General features: G+C 45.3%; 1 protein-coding gene across 3 annotated transcripts in view; it reads right to left on the bottom strand.

The window, feature by feature from the left end:
- Nucleotides 1-10262, bottom strand: part of NAXD (NAD(P)HX dehydratase) — a 50932-nt gene extending 40670 nt beyond the window's left edge. Inside the window, exons 1-6 of one of the 3 annotated variants that reach the window (XM_050910411.1) lie at nucleotides 10243-10262; nucleotides 9006-9565; nucleotides 7375-7746; nucleotides 3839-3989; nucleotides 2476-2521; nucleotides 665-753 (exon numbers count right to left, since the gene is read on the bottom strand). In XM_050910411.1, the coding sequence (XP_050766368.1) occupies nucleotides 665-753; nucleotides 2476-2521; nucleotides 3839-3989; nucleotides 7375-7746; nucleotides 9006-9565; nucleotides 10243-10262 (1238 nt within the window). Of the gene's footprint in view, nucleotides 1-664; nucleotides 754-2475; nucleotides 2522-3838; nucleotides 3990-7374; nucleotides 7747-8689; nucleotides 8712-9005; nucleotides 9566-10242 lie in introns of those variants that run through there. The other 2 variants (XM_050910420.1, XM_050910430.1) reach the window with 2 other exon arrangements.
- Nucleotides 10263-13205: the final 2943 nt, after the last annotated feature.

The raw sequence follows: 13205 nt of genomic DNA, 5'->3' as shown, positions 1-13205 counted from the left end.
TATATTTCAGAACACAAATTCAGGGAAGCATATACTGATTTTCCCAATCAGGACAGTTGCTTATTAAACTTTTCATCTTCCTGTTAATAAATCCTGTATTTTACATCATTTTAGAATATCCATTTATTCCCAGGAATAGGTGTGTATCTAATGCAACATACTTATGAAGAAAAATTAGAATCAGCGTCTCTCTTGCCCAGTAATTTTGCGTAAATGACTATATACACAGGAGTGAGAGGAAAAAAGATACACTACTGTTAAATACTATTAGGACTGAAGAAGCAAGAGAACATACTCTATTTGCCTTTCAAATGCAGATTCTAAAATGCTGACTTGTAGTGATTCTTAGTTCTGGATTTTGCTACTGTTCACAGTTAAATGCATTACAATCACAGAACACACGTCAGCAAGTAGCGGAAAGCAAGATCTTTGCTTTTTAAAGAATTGTACTTTGATAGTAATGAAAAAAATTCACAACTGATTGTTCTATATTAAATATGTAACTATTCGTAATGAAAGGACAAACCCAAGAGTTTTTGTAATCTCCAGCTCACCCATCCTATAACTCAGAAAAAGAAATAACGCAAACTAATCAACTGTCAGACTGAAATGTTCAAACTAGTAATCCTGACTTGCTCATTTAAACAAAAGATAAGTCACTTACAGAACTGGATGAACAATCAGCTCTGGACTATATGATTTGATTACTGTTGCTGCATCTTTGGTACAAAACACATGGGATAAATCTGCACCCTAAAAAAAGAAAATTTGCAAACAGAATTATCAAATTTATACTTAATAATAAATTTATCATTCCAAAGTTTACTCAGTGAATAATTCACCTGAATTCTTACTTGTCAGTAGCTAAAGCAAACTTTATTATTTTTTCTATTTTGGTTTAGACTACCACGCAATGTTTTGGAGAAATTTTTTTGTATCTAACTTCCAATATAATTTTTTTCTGTTTCTCACCAATAGGACGACTGAAAACACAGATCTTGAACTTTTACTCACTTGAGAAATGTTTCGCATTTGCAGATAAGCAGAGACTAAAATGTCACACATACAGTAAGAAGAAAGGCAAAAGAACACAGCTGAACAAGAGACAAGCTACATTACAGAGGAAAAATAATACTGTAATATACTTGCAAAATATAGCTATGGCAATCTGTAAGTACATTTCCAGTCCTACCATTTTTACTCAATGGGCCAAATCCGTACCAGATAAAGGCTGCCACAAGTTCAACAACACCCCTTAAGTTAAATAAATATTAAAGCTGAGGAGTTTAGCCTCAAGCTTCTGTTATCAACTCAAAAAATCAGACATACACATAAAAATTATGTAAGCAGTGACCAGAAAGCCTGATCTTGTATCTGTCTTGCATATTGAAACTTCCCAAGGTTAAGAAAGTGTCTCTTCTGCTTTACTACTATAAATTTAACATTTCAAGCTACTAAGCAATGCAGAGATTTGATCCTATGACTCTTTATGTGCAGATGTAATGATCTGAGACCAAGTGACTTCAATAGGGGACCTCCTAGTACGCTACTGTATTTGCACATAGTGAACAGAAAGTTGAGTGGCCTTAATAGCTTATATAAGATCACTAAATAATATAATTTCAGTTTTAAATCCTTGGGGGACTGCATCCTGGAGGGGGGGTGTGGGGTGTGGAAATACCTGGATTGGTCACCTACTTATTGAAACAAATCTTTCAAGAAGAAGCATACACAATGAACTGAAAGTACTGACACACTATATATAGAGTACTGAAAAGTGTATGTATTATGTAACCATGATTTGCTTACATTTGAATAATCACCACTGTATTTATGTAGTCCGCAGTAAATATATTTTTAGCCACTTAATATGTCACTAAAATAAGGAAGTTCACACTTCTAGGGGAAAAAAGCTTAGAAAATACTTCTGCTAAAGACTGTAATGTAAATAAAATGTGCTACTAAAAATTACATTAAATTCAACCAACAACCTTTAGACTTAGAGCACGTAAGAATTTTACTAGCCTAAAGCTGTAAGTTTTGAAAGTTACTTCATTCAACACACTTATCAGGTCCAGAAAAAATTTCTGAAGAACTGACTGCAGCACTGAGAACATAACTTCAAACATTAATCTAAAGTTATTTTATTGTTCACTTTTGGAGAAAATATTTCATCAAGTTTTACGATTTCTTATCCAAGTCTGATAAAAAAGTTCTCCCTCTGAAATTTTCAAATTTTTGACATACGCCTAACTTCACCTTCTACAGAGAAAATACTTACAGAAAACATAGCAAATGACACATATTTACAAAGTACTTCTACAAATTCAGGACTAAAGATCTTCTTTGCTAAATAGAAGAACTTTTAGAACTCAAATTTCATGTGCAGCACAGAACGAATGCTTTTAAAAAATGGCAATTAGCCAACATAAATGATGAAAAGTTCATTTTGGATTGGTATAGAAGAACACGTACCACTTTGAGAGCTGTAATTGCAGCAAAATACGGTGCTCCAGTGTATCTAGAATGAAATACAATTTAGGTTAGGAAACACAGTCATGAGATTACATAATCTGGAAATCAGCCTGCCATAATGTAGTCCCAAATTCAAGAGCAAATTTTTAAAAAAGCTTTCTCTTTTGTTTGCTGTAAAAGACAGATAAAATCTTGCTACATCGAAGCCAATCTCAAACCTTGCTTTGATTTCAAAGGCACAGGATTTCACCTTAGCTACCTGATCCTATCATAGAAATATTTATAAAGATCATGCCATAAAAAAGCAAACTCTTCTCAGACAACCAGCTTAAAAGTTTAGAGACAAACAAAACAAGAGTCAACCACTGTTTGCAAGCCAAATGTGGGATCTGTGACCTGCATCAATCCCATCTGGTTTTAGATGCTTAACTAAAGTGCCTAAACTGTGATTCCAGTTGCCCTAAATTCTCTTTATGAAGACTGAAGAGAGAGATATGAACAGAATCACCCTCCAGAGGTGCCTACTTCTGCCAAGAGGTAAGAACCTAAGCCCATTAGACCAACAGGAAAACTTAACACCTGGCTAATCAACCCAGCTATAAGACAGCACCTTTTTGCTCTTTATACCATGTTTATTAATGGCAGATGTCCAACAGCAGATCTCTTTTACAGGAGAAAGATGCCATCTCTATTTCAAAAGGGTAAAATGAAACAGGAAGGTGTAGTGGCTCATTCAAAGTATTGTGCAGATTACTGAACATGGCCAAGAAAAGAATAGAGCCTGTTTTATTTCTAGGTCAGTACAGCATTTAACTGATTTATGCTGTATCTCTTTTTTCCCCTGAAACATGCTATTTCTATTACTCCGGAACATAAAACAAGGTATTGACAGAATCTAGTAAGCACCACAATTTATCAAAATAAAAAGTGCACAGTAAGAAAATATTCCATTCCTGATTTAAGAGACCCAGTTCCCAAGATAGCAAAATATATATTAAAAAAAAAAAAAATCAGATGTGCCACTGTCTTACTCTATTCTACTTGTTCTATAACTTCACCATGCAATGGGAAAAGACTAACGCTGAAAGCAGAGAGAGTTTGGTGGTCAAAAAAGACAGAGAAGGCAGACACAGACACAAGCAGCGTTCTAAGTTTCAACCACATTCACTACCAAAATTTTGCAACACAACTGCAGGGAAACAAGTTCTTTCATAAGTATGCATGGTCATTATGATGGACTAGGAAAGCTCTCTGGAAAATACTCATGTTTGAAATGTAAGGTGAGTTTGAATGGCTTCTTCAAGTACTTAATGACACCCTCAAACTCTCTCAAAAACAAAAATCAAATTTCTGTTTAACTTACTCTTGACATCCTCCAACAATGCCTATACGTCCATCTTGACCTTTATGCCTTTTCCCTGTTAGAGGAGGGATAACATTGCGCACCAGTTGAAAAATGTTCTCCATATCCTTTAGAGAGTGTGTTCTGTGCAGTGAAAAAGATCTCTCTATAACTGAAAAGAAGAAAATAAGTGTTAAAGTATGTTCTTTCTTAAACTACCATCAGCATTTCTTTTAAGCACTCATAAACACGAATAAAATCACTCAAAGATATATAAAGTGACATCCTTCTAAAACCCAAATGCTTCCTCACTTAAAGGCCTTTAAAACAGTGAGTAACTAGGGAAGGTGACAATTTTAAAAATGAATTTAGGGTCTGATGCAGAGAATATTCCCACTGACTGCTCACACTCCTAATCTAGGGCTCAGGTACAGAAAGAAACAACAGCCCAGAATAGTTATATGAACATTTTGTAACTAGAAATATCTTCTTAGTTCAGCCTGAAATCACTTCCATAATTAAGCTCAACTGAAATAGGTACACTTAGTAAGGACTAAACACATCCAGACACAGAGCAAGCACAGAGCAACTAAAACCACATTTTAAATGTACACCCTACCTTATTTTTCGCTTCCCCTTAAAGACCTCCACCTCTTAGCAGAATCAGGGCCTATCTCACTGTTTTTTTATTTTGGCAGGTGGTTACAAAGCATAATTAAAGTCTTTCTGCAAAACTATAATCCAACACACTAGATGCAAACATTACAAATACCACACAAAGATAATTTTTAGCTATAATACAACTACAGATCTCTGATGCAAAGCTACATGTCAAGCTACATATTAAAACAACTCCACACTCAGAAGGCTACATATTCAAATTACTGTTTCAAAAGACTACAAAAATTTAGAAGAAAAAAGTATTTCAATAATTACAACTAAAGAAAATTAAACTGTCTACCTAACATGGCACAAATTTGAACATCAGTACTTCTATCAACAATGTGTTAACTATAAATCACAGTAAATACACTAAAAGAACAAGTTCTTATATTTCAACACAGCTCCTCATTAAGTGTACAATTCTGTTCAGAAGAGCAGTTTATTTGAATGTTAATATTAGTCTCCTAGACCGTAGCTATGCTTTCTTTTTTACAGATCTTCTAAAAAGCTTTCAAGGAACTGCTATACAGTAATACATAATTATGTAAAAAGTAACTCCCACGATACTCTTATTTTCAGCTGTATAAAACTTAGTAATCCCACCCCCAACTCCAAAATCTAGAGGAGGGGTGGGGGAAAAAAAAAAAAAAAGAGGAAAAACTGTTCCAGAAATTTTGGACATAATAATGGGGAAAAAAATGTAATAAACAAGAAAACTCCACATCTGTGTGCTATCAGCAGAAAGTATCTTTTTCTCCGTCTTCCACAGAATCTAAACCTAAACCAGACATGCTACTCTTCAGTAATAAAATGCTTTAGTGTTCAATAACAATAAATACTCCTGGCTGACCTTTTGCTTTTAAAATCCTTATATAATACAGGCACTCCATTCCTATTGGGATAAGGGGAAAAAAAAAAAGAAAAGAAAAGAAAAAGAAAAAAACCACCCTGTTTTGGCATCACAGTGACCCAGAGAAGAACAAAATGCTCATCTCCTCTGGAAATAGGGCAGATTATTTTATTTAAATCACACTTCATACACTCACTGGTTTTCAACCACACAAGAAATATACTTATCATATAGCTTGTAACCCTTAAAGTGCAATGTTGTTAAGAAAGTCCTGTTTCTTTGTTGCTGTTTTTTGTTTACATGTAAATATAAAGTGATTGCATAATAGAGAGAAAACAGAGAATTATGCAAAAAGCAATTCTTAATAGAGCCCCACTTACCTACAGAAACACTAATGCATATTTAAACAACTGAAATCTTAATTCCTTAAAAGATGTGCTGCCTGAAGCGCTATTTTCACATTTTATTATAAACACTTTGTAACACCTTCACCAATTAAAAGATTAGAATCCCGAGTTGCTCTTGCTAAATATATATAATGCATTTTTGCACTACGTAGTATGACTGCACACCTGTGTGACAAAATCCAGCAAGAAAAACTGAACTTTAGTTTCAAGTCTTTACAGATAATGAAACTCTTTGAGCAAAAAACCTTTCAGAAGTAATGGTAAAGCCTCGTAGGTACCATCACCCCAGTCTAGAACCTCAAACGATCTCCTAAGGGATTTTCTGAAGCACTTCAGGTTTCCTTTTAATTTAAAAGTGAAAACAACATTTAAAACACACAATCCATACGTATGCCGTAATTTATCTACGGAAGTCTGCTGCCATCAAGGAATGCTACAGACCAACTATCCAGTCAAGAAGAAACACAACCAAGTCAGCCAGCCTAAACCCTCAACAGGCCTAACCATCCAGTCCCCCATGCATTTTACAGGGAAACGCAGTACGTAACGTAGAACTGAAAAGGCTCCAAGATCCTCTCAGGAATCAGAGAATGCCCTTTAGGATCTGGCATGCCGGATTATTACTCAACACTGAGGCTGGGTGGTTTTTTTCTTTTCAAACCACGCTTTTTTCTTCCGAGCAGTGTGAAATTCGGAATTTAAACAGAACAAGACTTGTTTCGTTTCCACGCGACAGGCTACAACCACTGAGCCCCAAGCTGATTCTGGCTTCAGCACTGATAGAGTATCCCTGTTTTCCTCCTGCCCATGCAGTCTACCTCCACGTACAAAGAGACTATGATAAAGAGAAATGACACGGAGCCACAGATCCTGAGAAGTCTGTTAATGAATGCTAATATCCGATCATCAGCTTCTGGCCCACACATAAGGTATGGAAGGAAAAGTCTGTGCATAAATACCAATTCTAGAGTTATTGCTTTGCTTTTTTCTTTAAAACAAATTCAGACGCCCGAAGAATTTATAAATGAACTGGTGTAGAAGAAATATGCCAATATTTTCATCTTCTATTACACCTACTACAATAATATGATGTTTAATTAGAAGATTCAGAATTTTGATTTAAAGAAATTTATTTTAAAGAAGCTGTATTTTAACATTTGACTTACTTCAGTGTAGGCAAAACTCCACTCTTTTCCCAACCCTGAAAAAACATATGCACAGCCTTAACTTCATATACTGGGTTAGGCCTGTTAACTTCAACAGCAGCAGAATTTCCGCTACAAGGTACCTAATGTTTCCAGATAGCTTTCAGCAAATGTGCTACTTGCCTTTTATATATAAAACTTCTCCTAACTTGACTTCACAGACGTGAATGTGAAAAGAAGTCCCCAATGTTTACAGGGTTCGAAAGGTGCGATTTCGCTTATTAAAATTTGTTGTAACTGATGTATTTATATTAAATAATCAGTACAATGGTATGAAAGAAGTTTTAATTTCATTTTACATCAGACAGACACCTTCACCACAATATTAAATAATTCCAATTAGCTTTTATTTTCAAAAGCTACTTACTACCAGTGCTTTCACACAGAAGTTTAAAAAAAACTAGCTTTTATTTATGCTATAGAAGGAAGTACCTATCGGTGGAGAAAGTGCTGCTGTCATAGCATTATAATTAAAGTTATCCCCATACGAACGATGGTTCGCTCTCTGAGGTGGACTTGCTGGTATAGATTGTGACCTTTGAGATACCGTAGAAGAAATTCCTGCCAACATCTGTCCCAACATCTGTAACATCTGGAGTTCTCGAGCATGCTCAGCTTCCCGACGCTTGTCCTCAATTTTGAGCCTCTGCTCTTCATATCTGTAAAATTTCTCTTCTGTATCCACGCTCTGCTGCAGGAATTTTTCCATCATTTTATCCAACGTTAAATTTGCATGACGTTTTTTTGATCTTTTGGGCTGATTGAGAGGTGGGGTAATAGTGGGAGCATTGATTTCTTTAAAGCCTAAAATAAGAAGAGAGACAATTATTTTTCTGAAGAAAAATAATTTTCTAAGAAGAAAACAGCAAAAAAATCTCCCTATGAGATGTGGACCTAATGTGTCACAAAGTTGTTATACTTTTATGATGTGAACTGTAATTATTTCAGATATTTTTATTTCAGAGTACCAAAGCAAAACCACAAGCTTCTACAAAGTTATGAAGGTAACATGAAAATCACACAGAGGCATCTTTTAATTGTAGTACTAAACTTCAACAATAGGAGTCTTTTTGATCTTCTAAAAAGGTTTAAGTGAAGGCTATTAAATAGTATAGCCTCATTTGTGTATTGCAGGTAATTACATTAATCTAAATTGAGTTTCAGTCTGTTGGCATTCTGGATTTGCATTTCAAAAGAACATTAGTGTAAACAACTCTTTGATGGGGTTTATGTGTAAAAAGAAGGCTGGTTAAACGTCAACCAATTGGCTGATTCCTCAGTGATGTCAACTTCTGAAGACAGGTTCATGTTTGTATTAAAACCACGGCATTAATCTAGATTTAAACCAAACAAATAACACTGCCCCCCCACCTCCACAACACAAATACGGAGCTGAGGGTAAAGAACGAGGAAGGAAAGGACAGGCTTGATCGAAGGGCTCTTTCTGTCCGCTAGCCTGCTAAAGTTAGAAGCAGTGTTTCTGAAACAACTCAAGCAATTAATTACGTAAAAGCTCTCCCCTAGCTTTATGGCCCATCTGCAACAATAAGCAGATTTTTCAGGTATTATCGTCATCATCGTTTTAATACCGATTAACAAAACTGCACATAGTCTGCAGGGAACGAGAAAATCCTCCAGCGAGAAGGATGTCTATTTTCTTTTACAGCGCTACCTGACACTTTGTCTTGATAATCTCTGCGCTAGTTTTCCATTGGTTTCCCATTGATAAACACCGATAAAAACTCACTACGGTCTCCGTCCCCCAGCATCTCCCCCTACCCGGTTTGCTGCATTTCCCGCCCCCGCAGCAGCCCGCTCCCCTTCCGGGGGGGGAAGCTCTCGGGGACGAGCAAGGTGCGGGGGGGGGGGCATGGGCGGATTTCGGAGCGCAGAGGACGGGGCGGGAGGGAGGAGGGTAAGGCAGAAGCCACTAGAAGCACGCTAGCTGGAGAGAGGCGCCGGCAGTTGGGCTGCGAGAGCCCGGGGGGCGGGGGGGGGGGGAGTCGCGCTGCCCGCGGGGTGAGGGGAGGACACTCGGCACCGGGAGCCCGCCGGCTACTCACCGTCGCCCGGCGGCACGGGGATGGCGAAGGGGGGGCACTCCACCTTGATGGGGTGGTCGGCGTAGGAGGAGCACTCCCCGGAGTCCTCGGTGAAGTTGTCGCGGGGGGACTCCAGCTCGGCGTCCTCGTCCAGCTCGGCGTCCACCTCGCGGCTGTTGTGCGGCGTGCCCGGCGTGGGCGGCCCGGCGAGCGGCCCCGCCGGCTGGGCACCCTCGGGCGGCGGGGCCAGCGGCTCGGGGGCGCCGTCGGGCCCCCCCCGGCAGCTGAGGATCCGGTCCATCTCGTCGTAGTACTTGCATATCTTGCGGGCGTGCCCGTTTTTCTTCAGCCCGTCCCGGGCCTGGTAGTACTGGCGCTTGAGGCCCTTGATGCGGATGCGGCACTGCTCGGGGGTGCGCTCGAAGCCCAGCTCGGCCAGGCGGCAGGCCACGTCCCGGTACACATGGCTGTTCCGAAAGTTGCCGTCCAGCGCCGACTGCACGTCCGCCTCGCCCCAGATCTCCAGCAGCGCCCGCGTCTCCAGGTCCGACCACAGGAAGCCCCGCGTGTTCGTGATCATCCTTGGCCGGCCGGGGTCACTGCAATGGCCGCGCACCGGGGAGGGAAAGGGAGGGAGGGAGCGAGGGAGGGAGGGAGCGAGGGAGGGAGGGACGGAGGGGGGCGGAGGAGGGCGGCGGGGAGGAGGGAGGGGGGTTTAATGCCCGCACTCGGCTCTCCCAGGGGGCGCCTACGCCAGCCCCGGCCGCAACAACCGCGGTGCGGCGGGAAGCGGCGGGCAGCCGGGCTCCGGGCCCTGCATCCCAGCCCGGGCCGCCGCCGCCGCTCACAGCCCACACGCACGCAAACAAAACTTTCCAGGCGCCGCTTTGCGCTGCGGGCACCTGCAAAAAGGGGGTGGGGGTGGGGGGTTTAAAAAAAACAACCACCTTCCCCCTTCGGTTCGCCCCCCTCCGAAAACAATGATGATAAATAAAAAATAAACAACCGGGGCTCCCGGCGCGGAGCCGCGGCCCCCTCCCCCGGGGCAGGACGCGCCGCCACCCCGCTCAGGCAGTCATCCGTGCGCGGCCGCGGCGGCCGCTCCCCCGCCCCGGGCTCCTCCGGGAGCGGCAGGACGACGGCACTGGCTGGACTTGGAGGCCCTGCTCATCACGGTGCGCCTCCCTCCCTCCCTCCTTCCCTCCCTTCCTCCTCCCTCCCTCCCCGCCGCAGTGGAGCGCGATCCCTGCACACACACACACGCATACACACACGCATAGGGCGCCGCAGCTCGGCGCACGGCGGCCGAAAGCCCGCGGCTCCCCTCGGCGCCCTACCTCACCCCAGCACACCGCCGTGCCAGCAGGGGCAACGACATCGCTGCCCCCTCCCCAGGGCCGCCGTGTCACTCAGCCCCGGGGCAGGCAGCCAGGCTCCCGCACGCACGCACTAGCGCAGACGAGCGGTGCCTGCGGCGCGGAGGAGCCCGGGCGCAGGCGGCTCGGCTCGCCCCTGCAGGCCGCCACAAAAGCCCACGCTGCGGCGGGCAGAGACGGCGCCTCCCGGAGGCCCCCGCTGGATCAGGCAGCCCCTGCCCTCGGCGGACCCCTGCGAAGGTGGCGGTGGTCGGGTTTGTGTGCAAACCCTCCGCCCCCCCCCCCCCGTCCCCGGCCATCCCTTCGCAAGGCAGGTGAGCGGCCCGGCCGGTCCCCCCCCCAGCTGCAGGCGGGGATGGGTTTCATTGTGCCGGGCCGCCCCCGGGCCCCCACTGCCGCCCCGGCCCCTGCGCTTTCGGTTTGATTTCGCTCCGAAACCGTTCTGCAGCGGGAGTTGCGACGGCGGCACCAAGCCCACCTCCTCGTCAGGGCGGCCCGCCGCCGCCGCCTCCCTCACGCCCCGGCCCAGCCCCCCAGCGCGGCAGCCCGGCCGAGGCCCCCGCCCGGCGGCCTTTCCTTCCGTGAGAAACACCCACCTACCCGCCCGCCCATGGGCTTCCGCGGCCCCCTCAGAGGGCAGCCCGAGGCATCGGGCAAGCCTAGCTGCCGCGGCCCGGCCCGGCCCGCCCCCGCCTCCCCTCAGGGGCAGGCCCCACCCCCTCCCCGCCAGAGCCCCGGTGCAGAGATGTTTATACCTTCATCACGCCGCAGCCAGAAGGCCGCAGCCAAGGCCAGCGCAGCCAGGGCGCCGGCGGTGACAGCGCCCCGTCCCCACATCCTCCCAGGGGAGAAGGCAGGGGCTGCGGCCGGGCCAGGCCCCGCGGCGCGCCGCTCCGCGCTGTCCTCTTACCTAGCCACAGCGCGGGGCTCCCGACGCCCCTCGCCAAGCGCGCAGGCAAGCGGCGCACACAACTCATCGGCGCGGCTTCCGGCTCCGCGCCGGGCCGGGCCGGGCACGGCAGGGCAGGGCCGGGCAGGGCAGGGCAGGGCAGGCCTACGCGGGCGCGCCCTCCCCGCGGCGCGGCGCGGCCTCCCCCCCACCCCCCGGCGGTAGCCAATGGCGGCGCGGGGCCTGCGCGGGCGGGCCGCGCTGAGGAACGGCCGCGGCTCCCGGCCGCCGCCGGAGCCGGACGGGGCCGCTGCGGCCTTCTCCGGCGGGCTTGGGCCTGCTGCCCCCGGGCCTCCTGCCGCCCCCGCCGCTGGGTCTCGGGCCGCGGGGCGAGGAGCGGGGGCCGGCGCGCAAGGTGCGTCCCTGCGGCGCGGCAGCGCGGGCCGGGCGGTTGTATGGCAGGGCCCTGGGCCGGGAGGGGAGAGGTAGAGCCGGGAGCGCCCGTCCCGGCTGTCGCGGCGCTTTGGAGCTGCCTTCCCAGCGCTTTTAATTGGCAGCAATTAAAAACTCCGAGGAATTACCGTTTCTTGCTCCCAGCATTTAAAAGCTCTTCGCGTCCCTCGCCTCGCCAGGCGTTTCTGAGCAAACCCCTGATTTACGAGTGTGATTCATTTCTAAGCTGCTATTTCTAGCTCACGATACATCATTTTAAGGCAGTATTCTTGTAATATTTTCTTTTACTCTAAACCACACCAGAGCCAGCGGAGATACCAGCTGATGTTCACCTCTGGTCCTGCGGCACCTACTTAATCTAGACAATAAATCAAAATACAGCGGCGCCCAGGAAAAACTAACATGATTATATGCATGAGAAATCTGAAACATTAAAGCTCAAAACAGCTGTAATTTCTGCTCTAGACTCCTGGGTATTTCGAGCAAGAGTGTCGTTATTAACTCATAAAAGCTTCTAGCCTAACTACAGCAGTAAAATGTCAATGTTTCGATCAATTAATATTTTGAAGGGGTGACGACGGACAACATTTTCCTTTACTGTTTTGTGTTATATATAAGCTGTGGTCAAACAGACCTGCTGGTTTTACCTGGACCAAACCCGAGCAGGAGAGATTTGTGCCCTTCAGCTTTGGAAGCATCACTTAAAACAGCCATGCTGTCTGCAAACTGCCAGACAGACAACCTGAGCTTTTAGTAACCCCGATTGAACAGTAACCCAGGTACCGGAGCAGGAACTTGGATGCCTGACAAGTTCACTGTCAGATATTAACTTGTTTATTGAAGAGTAACTCTTCTATAGGTCCTGGTATCTGGTATGATTTTAAAGGCAATACCAGGTCAGTAAAATTTGCCCTGTATTCATTCAGCAGAAGTAATGCTTTTTACCCCTTGATTATCTGACTGTATGGCAACCCAAAAGATACATTCAGTGGCCAGTCACGTTAGTTTTTACATGAGTTTTAGCCCAGAAGAAAAGGTTATCGCGTTGTTGAACACTACATTTCTTACACTCGTGTTTTGATTCCAACTGGAAAGTAAATAGCGTGTAGATTTCCTGTAACTCCAGCACGGATTTGATGTCTGGAAGACAGAGGGGAAAGAACGATGCGGATGTTTTTTTCATCCCATCAAGTGTATCTGGCTCCACCAAAAGCATGTCTTGTGCCCAACAAAAGAGAGAGGAGGAAAGATATAACTGTAATATTGTTTTTCGCTGGGTTCTCTGGTTCCCTGTGCAGCAGAGATGGAAGCAAGTTCTTCTGATGCTGCAGAACCCTCAGAAGTTGTTTGTGGAATCAGTGAAGTTTCCAGGACCCAATTCTCAGTTCATGTGTAGAAGAAAACCTAAGGGTATCTATAGGCTTCCTCTATGCCAAAGTTGTTCAGGTTGTTATGCACAACCTTGACATCAACTCAAACAGTCTTGCTACTACTATTAGCCAA

The sequence above is a fragment of the Gymnogyps californianus genome, chromosome 1 (assembly GCF_018139145.2).
Source record: "Gymnogyps californianus isolate 813 chromosome 1, ASM1813914v2, whole genome shotgun sequence".
Taxonomy (NCBI): Eukaryota; Metazoa; Chordata; class Aves; order Accipitriformes; family Cathartidae; genus Gymnogyps; species Gymnogyps californianus.
The sequence above is the reverse complement of the archived record's forward strand: the minus strand, read 5'-3'. Positions and strand labels throughout refer to the sequence as shown.